Genomic DNA, 27,788 nt, shown 5'->3' with positions numbered 1-27,788 from the left:
GGTCAGTCTTCCTTTGCTTTAAGGGATCCTAAAAATACACAAAGTTTCAATGTTATAGGAGATTCTCTACTACTATTGAACTAAAAATTACAAAATCCTTAATTATATCATGACTTGTAGAAAAGTTTTAAACATTACTTTGCCAACACTTCTTTTTACAAGTTCTTTAATTTTGCTTTGTCCCCCTACAATGAAAAAGAGCCCATCAGCTTACATCAATAAATATCCGAGAGGGAGAACCTAAGATGACGGCTAGGAGAGACAGGGCAAAAAAAAACACCATGAAAAATACTAGATAAAAGCCAGAAAGTGACCCAGAACACCAGTTCCAGTGATGCACCAGCTGGACAAGGTCTGCTAAATCCACAGGGACTGTGCACTTGGTGAAAGTAGGAGTCTGCGTTCTGAAACGAGTGAGTAAGCCTGCTGAATATCTGGCAGCCATGCTGTGGTGTGGGGAAACCGTGGGTTGGCGTTTGGAGGCAGACTAGTTCTTTTTTGAAAAAACCAAAAATGGCTGCAGGTATGGCAGCGAGAGCCACACAGTGAAGCGCAGCAGGAGTGGGCTGTGCAAACGCCCCATATCTGGTGTGGAAGATAGCCTTTTGTGCACCCGCTGCTAATTGTCTCAGAGCAAGGCAGGCAGAGGGGAGCTAAAAGGGGAAAATAACCATGCCCCTTACAGCCATCTTCCTGGCGGGCTGGGAACGCTCCTGCCTGGTGCCAGTGCCACAGCCCAGAGCCGTGCCAAAAAACTCAGTGTGACAGGAACTGTTTCCAGCAGCACGCGCACACGCCACAATATCGGGCATGGACAATAGCCTTTTGCACACCCACAGCTAATTCTCCTGGAGCTGGGAATGCAGAGCTGTGCGAAAAGGGGGAAATTAACATGCCCCATACAGCCATCCTTACAGCAGGCTGGAAATGCACCTACACAGCCCAGCGGCCCAGAACTTTCCTTAAGGGATGGCACGCATTTGTGACGTAGCATAAACTTACCTCAGCAAAGGCCCTAGAAGGGCATGGCTTGGAAAAGGGATCCACTCAGAAATCCCAGGGACCATACGCCAATACCAAGGACTTGTGGGTCAGCAGTAGAGACCATCTGTGGCGAGACTGAAATGAAGGTTTAGACTCTTGCAACAGTCTTAAATCTCTGGGAACACCTGGGAGGTTTGATTATTAAAGCTACCTTCCCTCCCTAACTGCTCAGACACACGCCCCACATTCAGGGCAGACAGCACCAACAACACACCCAAACATGGTGCACCAATTGGACCCCACAAGAATCAGACTCCTACACACCACAAAGACAAAGTTGGGGAGAACTGACTTGAGGGGAATAGGTGACTCACGGACCCCATCTGCTGGTTAGTTAGAGAAAGTGTACGCCACCAAGCTGTAGATCTGACAAATCGGAGATTAATCTTTGAATAATCCTACATATCCTAAAAGAACCCTATCAAGTAAAGCAAATGCCAAGAGCCCAAAAACAACAGAAAATTTAAAAGCATATGAAAAACCAGATGACATGGATAACCCAAACCCAAACACCCAAATCAAAAGATCAGAGGAGACACAATACTTGGAGCAATTAATCAAAGAACTAAAGACAAGCAACAAGAGCATGGCACAGGATATAAAGGACATGAAGAAGACCCCAGAAGAGCATAAAGAAGAAATTGCAAGAGTAAATTAAAAAATAGATGATCTTATGGAAATAAAAGAAACTGTTGACCAAATTAAAAAGATTCTGGATACTCATAGTACAAGACTAGAGGAAGCTGAACAGTGAACCAGAGACCTTGAGGACCACAGAATGGAAAATGAAAGAACAAAAGAAAGAATGGGGAGAAAAATTGAAAAAATCAAAGTGAACCTCAGGGATATGATAGATAAAATACAACATCCAAATATAAGACTCATTGGTGTCCCAGAAGGGGAAGAGAAGGGTAAAGGTCTAGAAAGAGTATTCAAAGAAATTTTGGGGGAAAACTTCCCAAACCTTCTACACAATAGAAATACACAAAGCATAAATGCCCAGCGAACTCCAAATAGAATAAATCCAAATAAACCCACTCCAAGACATATTCTGATCAGACCGTCAAATACTGAAGACAAGGAGCAAGTTCAGAAAGCAGCAAGAGAAAAGCAACTCATTACATACAAAGGAAACAACATAAGACTAAGTAGTGATTACTCAGCGGCCACCATGGAGGTGAGAAGGCAGTGGTATGATGTATTTAAAATTCTGAGAGAGAAAAATTTCCAATCAAGAATACTTTATGCAGCAAAGCTCTCCTTCAAATTTGAGGGAGAGCTTAAATTTTTCACAAACAAATCCTGAGAGATTTTGCTAATAAAAGAACTGCCCTACTTCAGATACTAAAGGAGCCCTACCGACAGAGAAACAAAGAAAGGAGAGAGATAGAGAAAGGTTCAGAACTAAGGAGATTCAATATTGGTTCATTAAAGGACAATAAGAGAGAGAGGGAAAAAATATATTGACAAACATAAACCAAAGGATAGGATGGCTGATTCAAGAAAGGCCTTCACAGTAATAACGTTGAATGTAAATGGATTAAACTCCCCAATTAAAAGATATAGATTGGCAGAATGGATGAAAAAATATGAACCATCAATATGTTGCATGCAAGAGACTCATCTTAGACACAGGGACACAAAGAAATTGTAAGTGAAAGGATAGAAAAAATATTTCATGCAAGCTACAGCCAAAAGAAAGCAGGAGTAGCAATATTAATCTCAGATAAAATAGACTTTAAATGCAAGGATGTTATGAGAGACAAAGAAGGCCACTACATACTAATAAAAGGGGCAATTCAACAAGAAGAAATAACTAGCATAAATGTTTATGCACCCAATCATGGTGCCACAAAATACATGAGATAAACACTGGCAAAACTAAAGGAAGCAATGGATGTTTCCACAGTAATTGTGGGAGACTTCAACACATCACTGTCTCCTATAGATAGATCAACCAGACAGAAGACCAATAAGGAAATTGAAAACCTAAACAATCTGATAATTGAATTTGATTAAACAGACTTATATAGAACATTAAATCCCAAATCACCAGGATACACATTCTTCTCTAGTGATCATGGAAATTTCTCCAGAATAGACCATATGCTGGGACATAAAACAAGCCTCAATAAATTAAAAAAGTTGAAATTATTCAAAGCACATTCTCTGACCACAATGGAATATAATTAGAAGTCAATAACCATCAGAGACTTAGAAAATTCACAAACACCTGGAGGTTAAACAACACACTCCTAAAATAAATGGTTTATAATGTAGAATGTAGGGGAACTAGCGATAGAGAGTAATTAATGAAGTGGGAGAGATAACCCAATAAGAACAGATAAGCTATCATGGGTAAATTTAACATTCTGGGAATGCCCAGGAATCACTATGGTCTGTTGATTTCTGATGGGTATGGTAGGAACAAGTTCACAGAAATGTTGCTATATTAGGTTATTTTCTTGGGGTAGGAGTAGGAACATGTTGGAAGTAAAGTAGTTATCTTAGGTTAGTTGTCTTTTTCTTACTCCCTTGTTATGGTTTGTTTGAAATGTTTTTTTTTTTTTTTTTATGGTATATCTTTAAAAATTTTTTTTGGTAGTTAATTTTTTTAAAAAAAGAGTTAATTTAAAAAAATGAAAAAATATGCAGAGCCCCCTTGAGGAGCTGGTGGAGAATGCAGGGGTGTTGGGCTTCCCCACCTCAATGGTTGCTAATGTGCTCACAGACATAGGGGACTGGTTTGATGGGTTGAGCCCTCTACCATAGGTTTTACCCTTGGGAAGACGGTTGCTGCAAAGGAGAGGCTAGGCCTCCCTATGGTTGTGCCTAAGAGCCTCCTCCCGAATGCCTCTTTGTTGCTCAGATGTGTCCCTCTCTCTCTACCTAAGCCAACTTGGCAGGTAAAATCACTGCCCTCCCCTCTACATGGGATCTGATACCCAGGGGAGTGAATCTCCCTGGCAACGTGGAACATGACTCCCAGGGAGGAAACTAGATCCGGCATCATGGGATGAAGAACATCTTCTTGACCAAAAGGGGGATGTGAAAGGAAATGAAACAAGCTTCAGTGGCAGAGAGATTCCAAAAGGAGCCGAGAGGTCACTCTGGTGGGCACTCTTACACACAATATAGACAAGCCTTTTTAGGTTCTAACGAATTGGAGTAGCTAGCAGTAAATACCCGAAACTATCAAACTACAACCCAGAACCTTTGAATCTTGAGGATGAGTGTATTAAAATGTAGCTTATGAGGGGTGACAATGTGATTGGGAAAGCCACATGGACCACATTCCCCTTTGTCTAGTTTATGGATGGATGAGTAGAAAAATGGGGGAAGAAAGAAAAAAGGCACCTAGTGTTCTTTTTTACTTAATTGTTCTTTTTCACTTTAATTTTTATTCTTAGTATTTTTGTGTGTGTGATAATGAAAATATTCAAAAAGTAATTTTGGTGATGAATGCACAATTATATAATGGTACTGTAAACAACTGAATGTGCGCTTTGTTTTGTATGACTGCATGGTATGTTAATATATCTCAATAAAAATGAATTTAAAAATAAATAAATATCCGATTCAGTACAAAATTTTGCCACTTTTGTCATAACTAATAATTTCAATCTTTTTAAGTAATTTTTCCATGTCCATTTCTTTAAATGACAAAAGACAAATTAAAAAATTGACTAAAATGCTGCTGTACAAAGATGCTGCTGCTTCTAAAACTAAACTGTTTTTTGCCTTTCAGAGAGGACCCACTCAGCAATGGCAAAACACGTCTATTGAGCAAACGAAGCCTAAAATTCTGAATTTGTACCTAAGTGTAGATTATGCAGAAATTTAGTTTTTTTAAAGCAAGAGTGAGGAATAGCATACAGGGATACCTTGGCAATTTTGAGAGTTAGGTTCCAGACCACTGCAATAAAGCAAAGAATACCACAGTAAAGCGAGCCATATGAATTTTTTGGATTGCGTACGGCCTGAATTAAATTGTAGAATAGACAGTTGTGGGGTAAATAATTTCACTTGTGCATCACAGCAGAATCACTTCCTCCTGCTAACAAAAATATGAATGAATCTCCATTGAGATTAGGCTTACTAAAGGTCAGTGCAATGAAATTTATAATAATTAACTGTTTAGAAATCAAGGATTGTTATATTTCAGGCAAATACACATTTACCTTTCTAAGGATGTGTTTTATAATGCTGGGTTCCTTTTGTTCTTTTTGTGTTTCCTTTCTTCCAATAACTAACACTGAAGATTTGGGACTTTTAGTGCATTAACGCTGGCTTATGTGATCAAACACAAAACAAAACAACATTACAGAAGGAAAACATAAAGTCATACACAAAAGTGGTACCTGATGTTCAAGTTTATTATACACTCACAAGTTACATATTGGAAACTAAACAGAACACTGTACTAGTTTTCACTAACTGAAAATCAAGTTAGCAAATGACAAATTTTAGACCACACTCATTTTATTTCTCACCCAATGTGGGTGATTCCCAAGAGAAGTTAAACAAAGAAAATTACTTTCTATGTTACTTAGGTATCAAATTAATTTGATATATACAGTTTCCAAGTTACCTCAAGATATTTGAATGTGTTTCCAAACTGGTAGGGAATAGTTCATAAACAGCCTGATAGAAAATGTAGAATGGATCTCTGAACGGTAACTTCATTTGTATATCCACAACAGAATTAATCCCTTCTACTACCAAAAATACTAATAAATCGGTTTAGATTAGACTACATTAATAATGACTGAAATTATCTAAGTTTGGTTATACTGTTATATTGCACTTGAGAACAATGACAACAAAAATCAAAGATTCAGTACCTCTCCCCAAGAAATTCACATGTATCAGAAATTACAATGAAATACAGGCAAATATTGCCTGCAGCATGAACACAGGTTCATCTTTTAAACTAGCCCAAGAAGTTAAAAGGTGTATTCTCCAAAACACTGAGTATTAAGTCATTTCATTTACCCTTTTTGATCCTATACTTGATTTTCAAATTTTCAATTTTTTTCTAATTTATCAAACTACTATATATATATATACAAGATATCTAAGAGTAAAAACAAAGTTAACACTAAAATTGGCAATGGCCACCCACAGATACTCAAGAATGACTTATTCTTTTCCATAGGCTGTGCACTACATTCTGCAGTGCAGGAATGTCTATCAACTTACAATTTCTGTTTGTATTACAAAAACAGCTGATTTATCACACATTGTATGTTTGCCACATAAATCTCTCTCTCTCAGGGCCATGATTCACTATCAAAAACTTTCAGAGCCCTCTTAAAGAAGCAAGTATAGCTTCTTTTACTGATACTTGAATTTTCTCTTTAAATAAATAGTAAGTGTTAAGTAAGAATCTACTATGAATAGTTTCATAACACAGGGAGAATTGTGACAATAATATTTTGATTGCTTTACACTTCAGAATCACTGGATTTAATTAGAACTATAAAAATTACAGTAATTTCTCAAGAGAAAAATAAAGGGAAGAAAAGAATGACCCTGACACAAATATTTTTCAAAATATAATTCTGAAACAAATTCCCCTATTAAAAAAAAATCAATCAGTATCAATATTCAATTTTTCAAGCCTTTTATATTCTCCAGCTCACTCATGTTTTTTAAAACTGAATCAGATTTTTAAAATTGAATCAGATTACAAGAATTTTGTATTTTAAAATAGATTTTAATTTTTAATAAATCACAAATAGTAGTATTTAAAATGTTTGGAAATTTAAAATACATGTTTTTTCATAGGACCATTTTTTAATGTGTTTTAATCAAATACATTCACATGCTACTTTAGGGTAAAAAAAGAATGCCAACATGTTTTCCAAACATTTTCTTTAGAGCAGGCTTTCAAATTATACTTCTACCATATTTTTATGGAGATATAAATTTTTAATTTTTGTAAGAAAATCCGTATTAACTAAAATAATATTTCATGACATTTCATTTTAAATACTATGTTAATTTCCAATTACAAGTCCTTTAGTACCACCTTTAGTATCAATACAAGATTATACCTAGAGATAGACAGATTGTGCAAAATACTAATATTTTTGTGCAAGAGTGAATTTCTACCCAACACATATTTTCAGGAATGAGTGCTTTTAGGTAGGAAAACAGGTAAGATAAACGCTGTTTTAGTCCAATTTAGTGGCTTTGGCTGCCTGGTGTATGCAATACTTGGCCATAAAATAAAAATATATATTTTTTAATTTTGAAAATTTACTGGTAATAAAAATACTTATTGCAAGTGACAAAGATCTTTTATATTGCTAATAAAACCTAAATTCCAAAACCCATAGATTTTGAAATTCACTTAAGCTAAATATAGAGTTTTGTCAATGTTCTAATTTATACAACTCACCTAAATGTGCTTTTATTTTATGAATATATTCTCAAGATTAGCTTATGTACTTATGCAGGGAATTGTAACATAAGACATGGCAAAATAAATTTTAATTATTTTAAAAATAAAGAATAGTCAGTTATTTAAGGGAAATATTTATCAATGCCTAATGAGGACAGCAGTTAAAAAGCTATCAAATTCTCAGTTTCCAATGCACAATATGATGTAATTGCACAAAATAGATATAACTGATAGCTATCCCCAGGCCTTCAGGAACTGTGAATAAATTATACGTTCCTCTAGAAGAGTACAACGCTATGGGCATCTAAAATTAGAGCTTGCCAACTCTGCAGCTTTTATGAAATATCCTAGGAAAGTAATTTATGTTAAAACTAAAAAAGCTTTACAAGATTTTCAATAAACAACTGAGTGTTTATAAAAATACCTTTTAAGTCATTTTGATAGCTGACACTGGTTTCACACATTCCCCTGCTTAAATTGAGGTAATATTCACATAAGTAGCATCATGCTATTACTAGAAGTAAACCAGTGATCTATCTTAATAAGAGTTTTGATTCCAAGCATTTCTCATGGGGTGAGGTGTAGAAGGTCTGGGTTCCTATAAATTCTAAAGATTTCTCATTGATCCTGGCCTGTTCTCAGTAACATTTTGGAAATATAAAGAATAATCTGTATATAGGAGGAAAATAAATTAATCTCAATGCAAAACTCTTCACTATTCTAAGACCATATTACAAATAAGCAACTATATCAAAGAACGATAAACTACAAAATACTTTCTTTTTAAAAAGTATTATAAATGGCCAGACTTTTAAATAATGGAATACTTTGGAAATGCTTTCCAACCCATATGGCTTTAAATATCATGATGTTTAGCTGAAATGAAACTATTACACAAAGGAGGCATTTTTGATTAGATAACTAATTTTTAGCATAAGGATTTGACCTAGAAATTAAACTTTACAAGTTAAAATGTAGTAAAATAGTGGATTAAACATAAATATAACCATAATAGCATGTACCCAATTTTTATATTAAAACAGAATATTGTACCTTTGTTATTAGAGGAATTTTGGTGGATCATTTGTTTTTTTAAAAGATCTACCGTGTAGATGATATTAAAATCTAAATTCATGCAGCTTTAAAGTCTTTAGTAGCTTGAAGAGTCAACTGTAGTGTAATGTATATTAACATTAAGTACCTGTACAAAAGATGTTGATGCTAAGGTTCAAATTTAAATTGCTTTAAGACACCAACAACAAACAAAATCAACATACTCAATCAGAAATTATAATTGTAAGAGGTCCTATCTTATATAAAGTAGTACATCAGATACTACCTGTCTTACGTACATTGAATAAGAACTCTTGCTTGAAATTTTATCATTTAAATAACCAAAAATACAAGTCTGTTGATGTGCATTAAATGTATGTCTGAACTTATTTATAAAAAGAAGTTTGACAAATACTGTTTTCATTTTGTGGTTAATACCAATTGGGCATTATCAGTGGTACAGTCTTGGAACTTTATTCTTCATGAAGGACATTTAAATCTACAACAAAGTTGGTTATTCTAATAGGCCAGGATGTAACATAAATTAAAAATCACAGTTAAGTTTCTGAGTTTCCTTCGCCATTTTCATGTGGTTGAAGCTGTTCTCTTTCTTGTTCTTCTTGAGGTGGCCGAACACGTTTAAAAAAGCCCATCTATCAGTTGAAGAAAAACCAACATTACCAATATCAGTGAAGAATGTTCAAAGTACTTTTAAAAAGAAGTACTATATTAGTCCCCAGAAAGTTTAAATGGCTCTTAATAAAACTTCCCTTCCCTCAAGAAACAGTAATGCTTATCATGCATCATCGTTACAGGTCCCCTTCTTCCTTCCCTTTCCTCTTTTCCACTCTTACTTCTTTCCCTCTACCTTACTCCCTCACTTCCTTCCCAGGTCCATTACTTACCCTGTACATTACAAACACCAAAACAGCCAGTAACAACAATCCTGCTAGAACTGCTAAAATGATCACCCACACAGGTACAGGCATGGGTGCTGGCTGAATGCCCCAGGTGACATCAGTGGTAACCTGTTGAAGGAAAAAGTTCCTGAGTTTTAGAAATCTTCAATAAACATTTGAGTTCCTACTATATTGTATTTTAATGGTATACACATGATTTCCTTTTCTTAAATACAATCATTTAGCGTTCACATACTTGGTTTTGATAGCATGCCCACATGTGCAAAATTCCCAGCAACAGGTTAACTCCTAATTGATTTTTAAATAATCCAAACCAATTTATGATGTTTTTATAATTTTTAATCCTTAAAGTAAAGAGCTTTGCCTCCAGTTGTTACAGCTAACTTCTTTTAGTATATACCAAGAAATTTATTACATAGGACAAGATGATAAAGGTCTGGCTTTAATAATTTTGGAGTAGGAAAGTAAAATAGGACATTATACTAGGTTATAATTCTATCAAATAACTCTTAAAGTTTTATTTAAAAATTATCAAAATAGTTACAGTACCATTTTTTAAAACAAAAACAAGACATCTAAAGCATTTGAACTGAGTGAACTTATTCCATTTCTCCAAAGAAACGACTTACTAATGTAGAGTTGAAGAGATCCTCAATTGGAAGGTTCTTATAAGGAAACTCCATGACATTAAATGAAGCCGATGACTTCAGAGAATATGAGTGATTCTGGCTTTCCTTCTGTATGGAAATAAACAACGAGATTATGATTTCCTAGGTGTCAGCCCTTTTTTATTTCTCTGGGTAGACAGTTTGCTTGATGCTGCCTCTGTCCACTTACATTCATAAAGGTCTCAGTCCACAGTAGAGACTTTACATACAAGATTGCACTCTTTCCTCGATCCAGTCGCCCAAGCTGGCAGACAATCTTCAAACATTCAGCGATTCCACAACCCTGCCAAAACAAATTATTTTACTTTCAGGCAAAGGTCATTCTGTCATCTCTTTACACTTAATTGGAAAACGAAAATTAAATATTTTATTTTTTTTTGTGAAAGCCAAAGGAATTTAAAGAGAGGATCCAGATTCTTCTGTCTTATTGAACTACTGCTGAAAATGACAGGACAATAGTTGAGACTATGAATGCTTCCTGTTATGAAGAGGTTGACTTTAATGTGATTTATAATAGGAAGAGTATTAATACGCAAAGATTTATTTTTTTAAGGCCAGAACTCAACATTTTTATGGAAACCCAGAACATTACGGTTTTATAAGACATGAAAAGCAGATCACAATATCTCTGTGACAAAAAAAACAGGGTGAATTTTTAATGATTGTTAAGTAACTGGTCTATGTCAGGCCTGCAGGAATCAAGTCACATGCTGGTGGCTTCTGCCACACTCAAAGCTTTTATCAGAAACTTGAAAGCAGGCAGCCAAAGGAAACAAATATTTACCACCTTCCATGTGCCAGTTGAACTGCACTAAACATGTTACATACATACACCTCAGAACAATGCTATTTTTTAAATGGTACCACTATTTGAAGATGAAATTAAAGCTCAGAGAGATGAGCAAATTGATCAGTTATAGAGAAAACTAGAGGAGCAGTGTCAGATACAGAGATGTCTGACCCCAAACGAATGTCTGTGTTCTTTCTATTCAACAATGGTAGCTTTATCCAATTCCATAGAATGAAAAATCAACATGTTAAAAAAAAAAAAAAATCAAGGTTTTATAAGTTCTCAAAGGCTGAAATGATGGACCCAAAGCAACAAATCTACCAATGTAAAGGTAAAGTATTTCAACTTAATATTATTAAAAATATATGAATAATACTCAAAGCAATCTAACAATAGAATAGGTTGCTTAGTTTATAGCATAAAGTCTCTATCACTGGAAGTGTATAAGCAGACACCCAGTAACAGTACATCAGATCTATTTTGCAGGGTTAACTGAATGGTAGGCTGGACTAAATAACTAGATTTTAAAGTCTCTTTCACCTTTTATACTCATTCATTCAACAAATATGTGCTCAATCAATTCATTACACAAATATCTACTGAGCCTCAGGCATCATTCTAGACTCTGGAGATAGAGTTGTTAACTAAAAAAGTCCCTGCCTTCATAAAATTTACACTGATGGGTGGGTGGGGGAGGAAGTAGAAGGGGAAAGAGTCACTAAATTGCAACACATTTGTAGTAATATATCAAGTTATGTTTACTTTGTTTATTGCAGTGGATATTGTAGTGTGCTGCCTATCCCCCACTTCCCCCACCCCCCCTACACACACACACACACACACACACACACACACACACACACACACTGACCCTTCAGCACTGAGGAAATCATTCCCCAACTGCTGGGATTATTGGCTCCTGAGGGCTCACATCTGAGTCCCTTTGGGGAACTGCCTCCCTGAAAAGAGTTACCACCTCCAAATTTACTCCTTCCCTGGATACACCCAGCATCTAACAGATGGTGGATGTAGAAGGTCCTCCCAGCTCCAGAGCTCTCTGCAAGGTCAGCTGAGACCTTTGTTGTTGGAGTTACATCACAGTTCAATTTCACTCTGCTCATTCCTGCTTCCCACACTCATACCCCACACCAAACCTCCAGTATACAAGTCTCTGCTTCAGAGTGTTTCTGGGAGACCACTTCTACTAGTAGTGGTTCTAGGAAGCAGATTCTTTAGAGCCTTCTTAAATATGACATCAGAAGTACAAGCAACAACAACAACAAAAATAGATAAGAATGACTTCATTAAAATTAAAAACTTTGTGCAAAGAACACTATTTTGGAATGAAAAGAACCCACAAAACAGGGAGAAAATATTTGCAAATCATGTATGTGATAAGGGTCTAGAATCTAGGATACATAAGCAATGCTTAGATCTCAACAAAAAGACAAACCCAGTTTAAAAACGAACAAAGGATCTGAATAGACATTTCTCTAAAGAAGATCTACAAATGGCCAAGCACATGCCAAGATGCTCAACATCATTAATCATTAGAGAAATGCAATGAAATACAATGAAAGATCATTTCACATCCATTAGGATGCCTATAATCACACAGACACACACAGAAGGAAAATGACAAGTGTTGGTGAGGATGTGGAGAAATCAGAACCCTTGTACTCTACAGACTGGGCATGTAAAACAGTGCAGGCACTTCAGAAAAGAGTTTGATAGATCCTCAAAAATTAAACATAGAATTACCAAAGGCCCCTGCAATTCCACTCTTACATATATACCCCAAACAAATGATAACAGATACTCAAAAAAACAAAACAAAAAAACCTTGTATATGAATGTTCACAATAGCTAAATGGTGGAAACAACCCATATGTCCACCAACTGAGGAATGGATAAACAAAATGTGGTATATATTCATACAATGGAATACTGCTTGGCCATAAAAAGGAATGAAGTACCGATAAATGCTACCTTAAATGAACCTTGAAAACACTATGCTAAGTGAAAGAAGTCAGATACAAAAGGTCACATACTGGATGATTCAATTGGTATGAAATGTCCAGAATAGGCAAATGTCCATAGGGACAGAGAGTAGATGAGCAGTTGCCAAGGACTTGGAGAAAGGGAAAAATGGGGAGTGACTGCTTAATAGGTAAGGTTCTTTTTGATGTGATGAAAATGTTTTGGAATTTCATAGTAGTGGTAGTTATACAGCATTGTAAATGTATTAAACACCCAAAATTATACACTTTAAAAGTGTGAATTTTACGGTAAATGAGTTACATCCAATTAAAATATACATATAATCCTGTAGGAGGATAGATTGTGCAGGATCAAAAGTTGTACTGGGGTAGAAGGCAGTTTCTATTTTACACGGGTTGGTCAGAGAAGTTCTCTGTAGTAATTCTGGATAGATGGGCGAACAATTTTCAAAGGCATGGAGGCAGAAACATGTTTGTGGCTGACTATTTAAGGAAAAACAAGGTGGCCAGAATGGCAGGAGCAAAGTGAGTAAGGAGAAGAAATGAGGAGGATTCTGGGAAGATGGTGGCATAGGAAGAAGTGGAAGACCTAGTCTCCCCCAGAACAATTCATAAATGAACAAAAAACCAGTAAATAACCTGGAATGGTAGCGGGGAGATGAACGTGACAGTACACTCAACTTCCACCGACATGAATTGGGAGGAATGCCCGAGATCACAGCATAAAATCTGTAAGTAAAATTGTGGACCCGCGCTGAGAGCCGAGAACCTAGAGCCGGGAGCCCCTCCCTCATGGAAGCCGCGCCATGCACTTTCTCAGCCCAGCTCCAAGTGAGCTTTTAATAATAACTGCTCAATACAGACAGCGAATCCTCAACAAGCAGACAGAGGCTTTTGGCGACAACTGACCTTGGGTGAATCGGGGGAAATATTCTCTCTCGCTCTCTCTCTCTGCGGAGAAAACCTCAGCTGTTCTCAGCCCACAAGGCATTGCAGTAAAGACAGCCTCACACATTCTGTATTCTGAAACGAGCTGAGAGCCCCGCGGCACAGCCAAGCGGCCCAGGGCTTCCCTAGAGGGACGGCGCACACTGATGATGTAGCATGGCATTTTCTCTCGGCTGAGGGAGGATTGCAGCTGGGAGGGGGGATCCACTCAGAGAACCCAGGGGCGCTACACCAAGTCCGGTGGTTTACGGGACACCGAGAGAGAGCTGCCCTTCCTCCCTGGCCACCCGTGCACGCGCCCCACATTCAGGGTGGGCGACTCCAGCGGTGTGCCCAGGCTGAACTCTCCAACTGAACACACAAGAATCATTTCCCGTCACTACGTGAGAACTGTCTGGAGGGATATAGGTGGCTCACAGACGCCATCTGCTGGTTACTTAGAAAAAGTGTACATCACCAAACTGTGTCTCTGAAAAATTAGATCGATATCCCTTTTTTTTTGATACAACTTGAAAGAACCCTATCAAGCAAAACAAATCCCAAGAGGCCAAAAACAACAGAAAATCTTAATGCATATGATAAAACCAGATGATATGGAGAATCCAGCTCCAAACACACAAATCAAGATTTCGGAAGAAACGTTATATCTCGCAAATTTAATTAAAGAACTACAATCAAAGAACGAAAATATGGCAAAGGATTTAAAGAACATCAAGAGGACCATGGTCCAGGATATAAGCGTCATAAAAAAGACCCTAGAAGAGCATAAAGAAGACACTGCAAGAGTAAATAAAAAAACAGAAGATCTTATGGAAATAAAAGAAACTGTTGGCCAAATTAAAAAGACTCTGGATATTCACAATACAAGACTAGAGGAAGCTGAACAACATCTCAGTGTCCTAGAAATCTACAGAACAGAAAATGAAAGAACAAAAGAAAGAATGGAGAAAAAAATTGAAAAAATTGCAATGGATCTCAGGGATACGACAGATAAAATAAAACATCCAAACTTAAGACTCATTGGTGTCCCAGAAGGGGAAGAGAAGGGTAAAGGTCTAGAAAGAGTATTCAAACAAATTGTTGGGGAAAACTTCCCCAACCTTCTACACAATATAAACACACAAAGCATAAATGCCCAGCGAACTCCAAATAGAATAAATCCAAATAAACCCACCCCAAGACATATTCTGATCAGACTCTCAAAAACTGAAGAGAAGGAGCAAGTTCTGAAAGCAGCAAGAGAAAAGCAATTCACCACATACAAAGAAAACAATGTAAGACTAAGTAGTGACTACTCAGTGGCCACTATGGAGGCGAGAAGGCAGTGGCATGACATATTTAAAATTCTGAGAGAGAAAAATTTCCAGCCAAGAATACTTTATCCAGCAAAACTCTCCTTCAAATTTGAGGGAGAGCTTAAATTTTTCACAGACAGACAAATGCTGAGAGACTTTGCCAATAAAAGACCTGCCCTACTTCAGATTCTAAAGGAAGCCCTATCAAAAGAGAGACAAAGAAAGGAGAAAGAGATACAGAGAATTTTAACAGACACATATAGTACCTTATATCCCAAATCACCAGGACACTCATTTTTCTCTAGTGATCACAGATCTTTCTCCAGAAGGGACCATAAGCTGGGACATAAAACAAGCCTCAAGAAATTAAAAAAAAAAAAAAAAAAAAAAAATTGAATATACTCAAAGAACATTCTCCAAACACAATGGAATACAAATAGAAGTCAATAATTTTTGAACTGTAACTTCACTATTTACTTCCTACATGATAAAAAATATACAAACTCTAAGGACAAATCAGTGGTTTTGAACTCAATGTAAAATATGTAATTTTAGACAACTATATAAAGGTGGGGGAATGAAGGAGTATAGGAACATAGTTTATGTGCCCTATTGAAGTGAAGGTGGTATCAAAGAAAAACAAGATTGATAGGGATTTAAGAGGTTAATTTTAAGCCCCACAGTAAACACAAAGAAATTATCAGAGAATATAACCATAGAGATGAAATTAGAGTTTGGGTTAAGAGAAATGGGGGAAGGGGCAATGGGAAGTTAAGAAAGGAGTGTAGGGTTGCTGTTTGAGGAGAAGGGAAATTTCTAGCAATGGATGGTGGGAAAGAGCATAACATCATTCTAAATGTGGTTAATCCCACTAATGGAAGGCTAGGGAGGGGGTGGAATGGGAAGATTTGGGCTGTATATATGTTTCCACAATTGAAAAAAGGAAAAAAAAGAAAAAGAGAGACAGTCTAACTAGATGACAATTGAATGCTAAGGATGAATTTGGATGGGATTGGAGGGTGGAGGACAGGTGGCTTGAAGGGACACAGTTGAGACATAAGGAAAAGGAAATATAGAATGTAAGCATTGTATCATTGCTGAATCTCTTATACTTCTTAGCTGTGCTTATGGAATTACATAAAACAATGTTCTTGTTCATGGGAAGTACATAATGTGAATTATAGTGTATGTTCAAGGATGTGTGCAGCTAACTCTCATATGTTCAGAAGATAGAGAAATATATGATGGATGATAGATAGGGAGGGAGGGAAAGAAATAGTGATGTGACAGCATGTTAAAGTTGGTGGATTGAGCTATCGGGGGAGAGCGGTCAGGGTATGATGGAATTCTGTGTATGGGGCTAGTATTGTTTTTGCAGCTGTTCATGTAACTTTGAATTTATTTCAAAATAAAACTGAAAAACAAAGAAATGAGGGCAGGGTGGTGGGTGGGGGCTGGACTATGTTGGGCTTGAAGGCCACTGTGGGCTACGGCTTTCTTCCTGAGTTAGATGGGAGCTGATGACCTGACCTAATCTATATTTTTAAAGGATCACTCTGACTGCTGTGTGGTGAGTAAGATGAAATAAGGGTCCATAGTTTGAGGAACTATGGGGTTTGGCAAAAGACCAAGTGAGAGAGGAAAGTGACTGGGTTAGATGACGAGAGTGGTGTAGCTGGTGAGAAGGGGCCAGATTCTGGATATTTCAAGTCAAGTTCACAGGATTTACTGATATACAGGATATGAAGTTTGAGAAAGGAGTGAAGTATAATGTCCAGGCTTTGAACAGAGAAAGGAGTTGATATTTACTAAAATATGAAACATTGTGAGAAGAGGAGGGTTGGGAGAACTCAAGGGTATGCCTTTGGGATTAAGTTTGAGATTCCTATTAGATATTCAAGAGGAACTGTCTACTAGGAAATTGGAGAATGGAGTCTGGAGTTCAATATCAAGGATCAAGTTGGAATATCAATCATTTCCAAAGTCATCCATACAAAGATGGTATTTATAGCCATGAGACTGAATGAGATCATCTAGCAAAGCACTGTCAACAGAACATTCTGTAATGATGGAAATACCATATACTTCTGCTAATATGGTAGCCACCAGCCATATGTGGTACTGAACACTTGAACAAGTGTCTACCATATTGGACAAGACAAATCTAGTGCATGAGTATAAGTGGATCAGAGAAGAAATCTGAGACTTGAGCCCTGGAATACTCATGAGTTTAAAGGTCAGGAAAAGGAGATTAAGAAGGAATAGCAGTGGTAGGTAAAAGGCAATGATGATTGCTATTGAACAAAAAAGTACATACCAAGTTCTCTGTTGGGCAACTGTGTGTAGATATGTTAAGTTTCAAAAACTTAAATGATAAGCCACTTTTGTAACATCATAGTCATTCCATAGGCTGATTCAACAAAAGTTCATCATAATACTAATAATTCTACCAATTTATTTTAATTGAGGTCTTCTGGCTCTTTACTACAGTATTGCACAAAAGCCCCAACAATTAGTGGGAGCCCAACAAGTCAGTTAAAGGAGAGCAAAAAGAAAAACAAGTTGGAACATATTTTTATTAGCAATCTAAAGGATAAATCATTTGAAGAAAATGTGGGGTTACTATGACAAGGAATAAGGAAAGTAACAAGACTAAATGGTATAAAAATATATGTAGTTCATTTGAGAACAGCTGCTGTTATTTTTGAAATATGTTCTTTGGCATCAGTCCTATACTTCCATATTTTTAAATGTTTAAAGTATCTGTAATTGAAGTGGTGCTTACCAAAGTGTGAACATCTCCTTCACTGAGGGTGAGATCCCGCCTGGTGATGTGATGGTTCCAGTCACCCTGCCCAACAACACTGTCATTCTTCTCACTTGTCTGTGAAGCTGAGATCTAGGAGTGCATTAATAAAAGGGGGGTGAATAAAAATAATGGGAAACATTTTCACTGACATTTGACAAAGTTATGATTAAAAATAGTGAATAAAAACACAATTTGGTATGACAGGGAATTCATAACTGTAATATATGGTAAACTGTTAAGGACAAAAAAATAAAGATTAAAGTCCTTAACATACAGAAAGAGTTACTCTGACCAGCCAAGATATTTTCTCCTCACATGGCTGGAGGGGAAACGGATGGAGCACACAGAAACAGCCTGAAATTTGATGCCTGTGGTGAGTGTTAATCATGAATGTTTTTGTTCATTTTCTCAACTTTCCTTGGTCATTAACGTGCAATAGCTTTCTATCCAAATGCACATGCTAGAATGGAGATGACTATGTCCAAAAGTATATATGATTATATATGTTAATTTTTTTAGGTCAGGTAAGTCAAGAGAGCTAGGAGTTAAATGTTTTATCTTATCCCAAAGACAGAAATTCCAACAAAACACTCCTGATGCAATATTACACACTGGATAAACTGATGAGATGGAATTAAGACCAGGTGGAGTCACTTAAGAATACTTCCTGATGCTCATTAAACATTACTTAAATTTTTGGCTCACTAGGACTAGTGAATTAATCCTTACTTGTTATACAAATAAACAATCTTATCCTTAGTGTACTAGTTAGAAATGAAAATATTTTTGCAGAGTAGGTTTTTGTGTTAAAAGTTTTTATTTCGTACATTTGCTTTACAGGTTTAGAGAGAAAAGCAGTAACTATCATCAAAACTAAGACTTGTTATTAAGTACATTACCTTAATTCTCAAAGGGTTAATCTCCATATCTGAAGTGCAGTTCATTGGTCCATCAATATCATATTGAAGGATGTACAACAAAGTGTTATTGTTATATTTGTAGGGCCACTGGAGAATTACCATTGCCTTGCTGAATGAACTTGGACCATTGTTTCTCAGCTAATGAGGAAAAGAAACTGTAAATACCTTGAGCGAAAGTCTATCGTATAATCCTCTCCCTAAATAATATATTAGCAGCAAATTTTGAATAGCAACAAATTTTCACAGTTAATCTAATGTAACATTATTATGCAAAAGAGATCTAACTCAACATCTGTCTAATTAGCCTCTAAAAAAAGGCTAATACGTGCCAAGATGAAAAGATAAACAAAAGGGGAAAAACTTAAAACTTATTGTTAAGATGGGCAAAGGAAATTTTCTTCTAACAGAAATGAAATTTTGATTATTTGCTAAGGCATTTTCAAATTTTAGTCAGAATTACAAAATGTCCATGTGGAAATAACTGCTTTTAAACAAAATTTATACAAATTACTTTCTTTAACTATTTGAAGTTATCCAAAATTATTTGAAATGAACTTATGAATAGGGACAAAATTCAAAGAAATCTCTGGTAAATGAAGTACGCAGAGTTTATATAAAACTATACGGCATTGTGGAAAAGGCAAAACTATAGAAAGAATAAAAAGGATCAATGGTTGTCATGGGTCGGGGATAGGTTGGGGGAAAAGATGTGTAGCTGGAACACAGGACATTTTTAGGGTAGTGAAACTATTCTGTGTGATACCATAATGGTGCATACACAACATTATACATTTGCCAAAGTCCATAGACCTGCACAAACACAGAGTAAATCTGAATGTAAATTATAGATTTTAGCTACTACTAATGTACCAATATAGGTTCATCAGTTATAGCACAAGATGTTAATAATAGGGGAAACTATGTGTTTTGGGGGGTGTATGGGAATTCTCTGTACTTTCTGTGCAATTTTTCTGTAAAACTAAAACTGCTCTAAAAATAAAGTTTATTATAAAGGAAAAAAACCAACATGGAAATTTTTTTATAATTAGGCTAGTTTTTTCCTCTCTGTTGGCTCTCTGACTGGGTTCAGTTATATCCAACCTCATAGATGTGCTGAACAACTGGCCCAACATCTTCTTCAGTCTCAGGGTTCTCCTTGTGCTCCCAATTTGGAATTGGAAGAAAGATATGATCTGGACTTGAGACTCTAAACAATGACCAAAGAAAACCTACCATGAATATCAAAATGATATAGTCAGTTCATTTTCAAAAGTACCCTGTATTAAAATTAATAAAGTTAGAACTAATAAAAAAACAAAGCCAGGTATTTAAAACAAAAAACTAGGCATGCATGTGTGTGTTTCAAACAAACTACATAGACGTAAAAGGTGAATTGGTAAGTCAATTTGTATAAAAGTTTGATAAACTTGTTCTGTATCTGCTGTTGCCATGTTTGGTTCCTTTCTATAGGTTCACCAGTAAATATTTAGAAAACATTTAAGACCCTCTTCTTTCTGTAAAAGCTACAACCCTAGAAAAATCACCACTAAACGAGGAGTGCCTACTGTTGAAAAGAAACTAGGGCCTAAGAGTTAATTTCAAAAAGCAATCATGAGAATGAGATACTCAACTTAGTAGTCATACTGACCCTCTTATCTCAACAGCAGCTAAAACAGCAAGGTCAACTTTATAAGATACAACTGGGCTTACTTTGTCAAAAAGATTGGAGCTGAAAAGAAAAAAGGATATATTTAGAACTGAGTTCAGTGTATTCATCATCAAAATCATACAGAGGCAAATGGTGAAATGAAAAAATGAACAAATTAAAAGCTACAAAGAAATGAAACACTTAAAGTAATTATTTTCATTAACATTTAATTCCAAGAAGATGATCAAGTTTTATTTCTTAACTTTCTTTGAAGTCACCTACCTATCTGGTCTAATGTTCATGTTTAATGACACATGGAAATTTTGTTTTACAAATTTGAAACTGACTGTAAAATTATCCTTATAATGTAAATATTGATTTTTAAAATGTTATAATCAAGTACTAAAATTTTAGTCTCTTATATTTCAACATATTTAAAGTATGCTACCTAATTTATAACTAAAAATATTTCCATTAGTTATGATAAGCTAATGAAAGTTGTTGGCATTACCTCTGGATTTGTAAATCAAATTTCACTGAAGTATCCATCTCTGATTGCTGGTGTACACTGAAACGAAGGCCAGCTAAAAGCTGAAGGGATGAGAAAAGATGGCAATGTTAAAACAATATTTACTGAAATTTCACATCTAATATCCAAATTAAAAAGAATGGTCTAAAATAGGATTTTCTGGACTTAGAATAAAACCCAAAGTGCTCTAACAAAGATGATTAAATTGACTTTATATTGAATCTCTTTTATTTAAGATACTTGGGCCAATCCATAATATATCCTATTTAATTACAATTATTATTCATAATCATAGTTTCTTAGAATATTAACTACTTTCTAGTAAAAAAAAAATGAAAGCATAGCAAATATACACGATTATTTGGCAACAGGAACTAACAACTGAATCTATTAATGGGTCAGGAAGAAAATGAAGGGAAGAAAAAGGGTAGTTTATAGGGATAAGAGAACCTGGCTAAAAAAGGCATGGATAGGGCTAAACCAGAATTTCCACACATCTCTCTGCCCTACCAACACCAAACATCCTAACTTCTGCAGATGGAATGTTGATATATTATAAAGAGGGCCACTAAGAGGAAAAGTGAGAAAAAAGTAGGCTTCTTAGGGATTATAAAAACAACATATAAAAATGGCACATCTTGGGAGATTTTAACAACTTTCTTCCCATTTTACAAAGTCTGCAGCTGGCCACTCAGAATAACCATGATCTATGCTAGATGAACTATAAACAAAAGAACAAGACCAAAAATGAAATGTGAGAGAATAAAAAACATGCTCATTTGATAAAGAAAACATTGTGCTAAATGTAAGTGAAAAAATGGAATTCAGGTATTTTTTTCAAGTCCTCTTCCCCCAAGATACCATACTACTAAAAACAGTAACTTTTGTTTGAATATATACTTAAAGAAACATGAACTATTCAGCCCCACATTATCATAGACCTTCAAATTATCAGTATCTACTACCATTATGCTATTAAAAGCCAACACAAAATACACTGTCATTTTTCACTTGGTACTAGAAATTCTACAAGGTATATTCTGTTTACTTTTTAGAAGATTTGAGGAGAGACGTATTGGGAGCTTCTTCTCAAGCTCCTATGCTTCCCTCTCCACCACCTAAAGGAGATTTTTATTGAACTAAGTTATTCTTTGATTCTCAATTTGGGACCATGTATCATTTCAAATTAATGAGATAACTCCACCCCACCTAAGAATGACAGAACTGGAATTTGTCAGGGTAATTCTGAGGATCCATTAAAGCATCAGTTTAAAATGCCAAAAGTATAATCACTGTTCTTAGTTTAAACCATCCTTTTATCAAATTGAGGGTAACAGAGCAGCTTGTTCAGTACAGTATAACAGTGCAACCCACTGTTTGAGTATCTCGGTCAAAACTAAACAAAATTCTGCTAATCATTAAAAGCAAATTTAAAGACAACATTTTGAAGTATTATAAAAAAAATTAATATGGGCAAACTGAGGAAGAAAATATGCTATTTTCCTTAAAGGGGAAAAATTCATGGAATTAAAATATATCTTACTTGAATTCCAGCCTTCATTGGATTTCCAAGGTCACATACCACCTGGCGGGTTTGATTTTCTGTTTTAAATGCACAGGAGAGTCTTGCTAAGGCCTTTGATGGACAAAGAAAAAGGATATTAAAGGAAAATCAATTATTGACCAAAAGAAAAAGTAGACACCATAAATTAAGTTCCTGTACAGTATCATGTAGTTGGGTTTCTTACTTTACACACAAATCTATTTGAGCAAATGGAGGGAAAAGCCAGAATTGCATACAAAAACATATAAATGTAAAAATGTTTCCGAAAGACCCCTAGAGGAGCTAAGACATAGAACTATAATATCGTTATCTCTAACAAATAATTTGATGGACAGACTTAGATACCTCATCTTGTCTGACCTATTTTCAAGCATTTAGCCAGCAATTCTAAAAATGGCATATCAATACATTATCAAGGTATTAGGCTTTAAAGGAATTATGTAAGATAGGCATCTATGGCCTGGCAATTTAGCCTTAGGTAGAATGGCTAAGCCTGCTTCACTAAATAGGGGAGCAGTTCATTAATGTTAGTAAGGCCTTCGAGTGCATTTCGATTTTTAAAGAGGCAGCTTGCTTACTTCACTGTTGCGGACAACTCCGATGAAATCAGCCTGTGGTGGAATGGAAACGATGAGCTCAGCTTCATAGGCGCCTTCTCCTTGATTCTGAGCCTTAACGATCAATGTCAGAGGATTGTCGTCCCCAATATAGATCTTCTTCTGATCACTACAAGTTAATATAAATATAGCCAGTGAAAAAAAGACTACATGGGGAGAGCATGACTGTTCAAAGAAAGCAAAGATTAACGATACAGACAGCACCAGACATGTTCAGCAGTGCCTCTAGATATTTTAAGATGACTTCACAGTTCAACAGAAAACTGGAAATAGCACATTGGGTGCAAATCCAATGCTTCTCTTAGTAAGAGAAAACACTGATGCCACTAGTATATCACTACCATTCATATCTATTATGAAAGTAATTTTATATCTTTTTGCTTGTATTCATTCCTTGATTTTTTTCTAAAGATAAAAGCCAAATTAATCATTTAAGAGTCTCAAAATGCTTTACATTTACATACTATATAATTGGTAGTGCTATCTCCTTAAGTATGATTATATCTACAATGAAGTATATTTTTAGACAATATAATGTTACTTTGTATCACAGCCCAAAGCTAAATGGAAATAGATCTGTCAACCTAGGTGTCATAGATGGGATTACATACCCCAATTTAGACCTCTGTATTCCTGTGGGTGTGGGACCATGGTAAACAGGACCTCTTGAAGACATTACTTTTAGTTAAGATGTAGCCTAACTGAATAAGGGTAGGTCTTAATTTGCACTCCTGGAGGCCTTATAAGAATTTAAGAAAGGCCAAGGATATCACCATGTGACTGAGACTTGCCACCACCAGAACGCTACTGACAACAGGAGAAAGGAGGCCTTCCTGATGCCTTAATTAGGAATTTATGGCCTCCAAAACCATAAGCCAATAAATTCCCACTGTCTAAGCCAACCCATTGTGCGGTATTTGTCACAGCAGCCAAACTAAGACACTAGGCAGCAAGTGAATGTACAGTGGTTATCTTTTGAGGCTCTATATTGATAGTTTAACTGTTATAATCATGCACCTTCCTCCAATGATAAAAAATTCCCATTAAAATGTCAGTGCTTTGAATAGGAAAATGTGTTCTTCCTCTTAAATTTTTTCCTGAAGATCATTATTTTATTGTTTATTTTTTGAAACAAAACTTACCTATCTACAGAAACTTCCAGTTTGGGTTTACAGACATTGTCTTCACCACAGTCAAGTAGAATATGGGCCTAGAAAAAAGTTTTTTTTTTTTTACATTAACAAATGCCAATACAGGTTGTACATGCAGCATATGGATGGACATGAACTGAATACACATATATGTACTCATGCATATATTTAAATACACATGTCCATTTGTTTGTATACCTGAGTGCAAAAGAGATCCTGACCACCTGTCCTGACTACACTTAGGTCTGTGAAGTTATTCAAGATTGAGAAAGAAGGATATTCAAAGGATATAATATAATAACTAGGAACCTTTTAGTTCTATCTCATATTAAGCTGTTGTGATTTTGGAATGAAGCCAGGTATAAAAGATAAAGTAACAGTTAAGAAATGAGGGTTCAGTTTGACTCTCCTGCTGGGTAAGTTGTGTGACCTTAGGCAAAATAAACCTCCCTTCAAGAGTTTCTCAGTTTGACTGTGCCTCTGCCAACTCCATGAAAATATGGCTGCAAAGAGTAAAAGAATAAGGAGCTGTAGATATATAGCAACAATCCAGACAGGCAAACCAAGGGGGAAAAGAAACTAGACAAAATGAGCCCAGCATGGCCATTTAGAAAGAGATGGAGAAAGAGGAAATAGAAGCATTAAGTTAGCAGACACAGGGTAGACGAAATAAGCAAAAAACCTGAACTTTCTTCCTCTAGATCTGGCCAGGAAAATATGCCAACTGGAGCAGCATGGAAAAGCCCGTGGGAGAGAGAGGAAAAAAGGAGAAAGCAGGAGAGCTTGAGCAGAATCTGAAAGAAGGAATATAAAAATGAAGAAAAGAGAAAGGGATAAAAAGATGAAGCCATCCTTGGTCTGTCTATTGATAATATCCAAAGGGCTTCAGGCCCAAAGGCAGACAAAAAGAAGCGGGGAGAAGATTTAAAGGGGAATAAGAATGAAACGAATACTTTAAGGAAAAGGTAACTGGATGCTTCCAATTCAGGAGTGATGAGCAGCTGCTTGGCATAATATTATATGGTAGGGATCTTAGCTGCCAGTTTAATTAGGATAAAACCCAATATAAGTGAATTAATTTAAATTCCTAGATGTAAGTTAGTTGCTACAAGCTTCATTACAGCAAAGAAATTGGATGTTTAAGGAATGTATCAAGAATAAAAAAAAAAAACAATAATAAAGGCCATGACTATTAGAACTTTGTTGTGAGTCTTCATGGCACATCAAGCACAATAACTACCCGTTTAGTTCAGGAAAAAATTGCAGATAAATAAATTAACCAGTGAAATGGTGTATATTAACAGTCCCAGTTAGAATAATAGATGAGGTTCTAAAGTTTGAAGTGAGAAGAAATATTAATTTAACTGTAGTAAAAGGGAAATTTGGCTACCACCCTTTAAGGAAGGAAAAGGACTTAGCTAGCATAGGTGCAGCTAAAGAAGTATAACATGCTGTCAGGAAAGACAGTTCAGAAATGGAAAAAAGCCTGGAACAATGAGAGAACCAAATATGATCTATATGTTTAAATATTTAACATCTTGTACATAGTTAAGAACTTAATACATATGTGAATGAATAAATTAAAAACATTCTTTCTGAGAAAGCACTAAATCTATAAGTCCCAAAGATCAGGGCATGGAAAGAGAAACTACATCCAAGTTGTCCAGTGCAGTAGCTACTAGCCATATGTGGCGACTAAGCACCTGAAATGTGGCTAGTGTGACTAAAGAAATGATTTTTAAACTTTAATTTTTATTTGTTTCATTAGTTAAAAAAAAACAACACAAAATAGCTTCATTGATAAATTTTTAATTGATTTTAACATAATATTTTGAATATATTATTAAAATTAATTTCACCAGTTATCTTTCTGCTTTTGTATAAATGTGCCTATCACCAAATTTAAAACTACACACTTGGATCACATTATATTCTATTGTACTGCATAATGAAGAGAAAAGCTTGTAATATGACCAGTAAATGAAGGACCCATTTTAAAGAGAAATAAATAAGAAGAATAATGGCAAGAAGGGTAAGTAACATAAAAACAAGAATAAATAATACCACTAAGAATGCAGAAGGGAAGACACTTAAAGAGATTCAAATAATGAAGAATGAGAACAGGAGGGAAAAAAGTGAAGTAAAATATTCTTAAGTTATTATTCTCCTCAAAGGGGTTCAAACATGATAATCTGACTTTAAAATGGTATTGGTGGATCCAAGATGGCGGATTAGGAGAGACAGAGCAAAATACTTCTCCATGAAAAACACTAGATGAAAGACAGAAAGTGCTCCAGAATAGCATTTCCAGGGTTGTACCAGCTGGATACAGTCTGCTACTTCCATAGTGACTGTGCACTTGGCGAAACTGAGAGGCTGCATTCAGAAATGAGTGAGTGATGGGGAGAAACCTGGGGTCAGCGTTTGGAGACAAATTAGTTTAAAAACCCCAAAATTCTGTGGATCTGGCAGTGACAGCTGCGCAATTGAGTGCGGTGGGGAGTGCCTTCCACGCTCCAGCACCTGCCTCAGTATCTGGTGTGGATGATAGCCTTTCGCCCACTCGCAGTCCTGGAGCTGGGAAGGTGGAGGTCCACGGAAGTGGGAAGCTACCACGCCCCATACAGCCATCTTTTCAGAGGGCTGGAGAAGCCCCTGCAAGGTGCTACAGCCCGGAGCTTTCCTTGGGGATTCCGCTCACCTGTGACATTGAGCAGTCTTCCCTCCATGCAGGGCTGCAGAATGCATAGCTTGGAGACGGGGTCACACACGGAAGTCCCAAGGGCCCTACACAAATCCCAGGGACTTGTGGGCCTGCAGCAGAGAGAGACTGTGGAGAGTCTGAGCTGCAGGGTTGGACTCGTGCAACAGCTTTAAGTCTCCAGGAATGGCTGGGAGATTTGAGTCTTAAAGACACCTTCCCTCCCTACCTGCACACCCCCTCCTTCAGGGCTGGCTGCACCAACCGCACACAGAAATTTGATGCACTGATTGGATCCCCACAAGATCTGGACCCCCATTGGTCACACACACGAAGTTGGGGAAAACTGGCTTGAGGGTAATAGGTGGCTGGAGGGCGCCATCTGCTGGTAAGTCAGGGAAAGTGCACTCCACCAAGCTGTAAATCTGAAAAATTATAGATAATTGTTCAAATAAGCCTGCATATCCTAAAAGAATCCTATCAAGATAAGAAAATGCCAAGAGGCCAAAAACAACGGAAAATTTTAAAGCATATGAAGAAGCCAGAAGATATGGATAACCCAAACCCGAACACCCAATTCAAAAAATCAGAGGAGACACAGTACTTGGAGCAATTAATCAATGAAGCAATCACAAACAACAAGATCATGGAACAGGATATAAAGGACATGAAGAAGACTCTAGAAAGCATTAAGAAGAATTTACAAGTGTAAATAAAAAAAT

At 36.2% G+C, this 27,788-nt stretch overlaps 1 protein-coding gene across 2 annotated transcripts in view; it reads right to left on the bottom strand.

Moving 5' to 3' along the window:
- Positions 1-5,399: 5,399 nt before the first annotated feature.
- The window catches only part of ITGAV (integrin subunit alpha V), a 115,826-nt gene continuing 93,437 nt past the window's right edge, over positions 5,400-27,788 (bottom strand). For both annotated transcript variants that reach the window (XM_037849112.1, XM_037849110.1), the window contains exons 19-30: positions 24,357-24,424; positions 23,176-23,323; positions 22,577-22,669; positions 21,016-21,095; positions 20,505-20,585; positions 19,958-20,063; positions 18,836-18,994; positions 17,913-18,026; positions 10,264-10,377; positions 10,056-10,163; positions 9,412-9,534; positions 5,400-9,159 (exon numbers count right to left, since the gene is read on the bottom strand). In XM_037849112.1, the coding sequence (XP_037705040.1) occupies positions 9,064-9,159; positions 9,412-9,534; positions 10,056-10,163; positions 10,264-10,377; positions 17,913-18,026; positions 18,836-18,994; positions 19,958-20,063; positions 20,505-20,585; positions 21,016-21,095; positions 22,577-22,669; positions 23,176-23,323; positions 24,357-24,424 (1,290 nt within the window). In that variant the 3' untranslated portion in view covers positions 5,400-9,063. The remainder of the gene's footprint in view (positions 9,160-9,411; positions 9,535-10,055; positions 10,164-10,263; positions 10,378-17,912; positions 18,027-18,835; positions 18,995-19,957; positions 20,064-20,504; positions 20,586-21,015; positions 21,096-22,576; positions 22,670-23,175; positions 23,324-24,356; positions 24,425-27,788) is intronic.

Source organism: Choloepus didactylus, chromosome 9 (genome assembly GCF_015220235.1).
Source record: "Choloepus didactylus isolate mChoDid1 chromosome 9, mChoDid1.pri, whole genome shotgun sequence".
NCBI classification, from domain to species: domain Eukaryota; kingdom Metazoa; phylum Chordata; class Mammalia; order Pilosa; family Megalonychidae; genus Choloepus; species Choloepus didactylus.
Note: the sequence above shows the minus strand (reverse complement) of the source record. Positions and strands in the feature narration are given on the sequence as shown.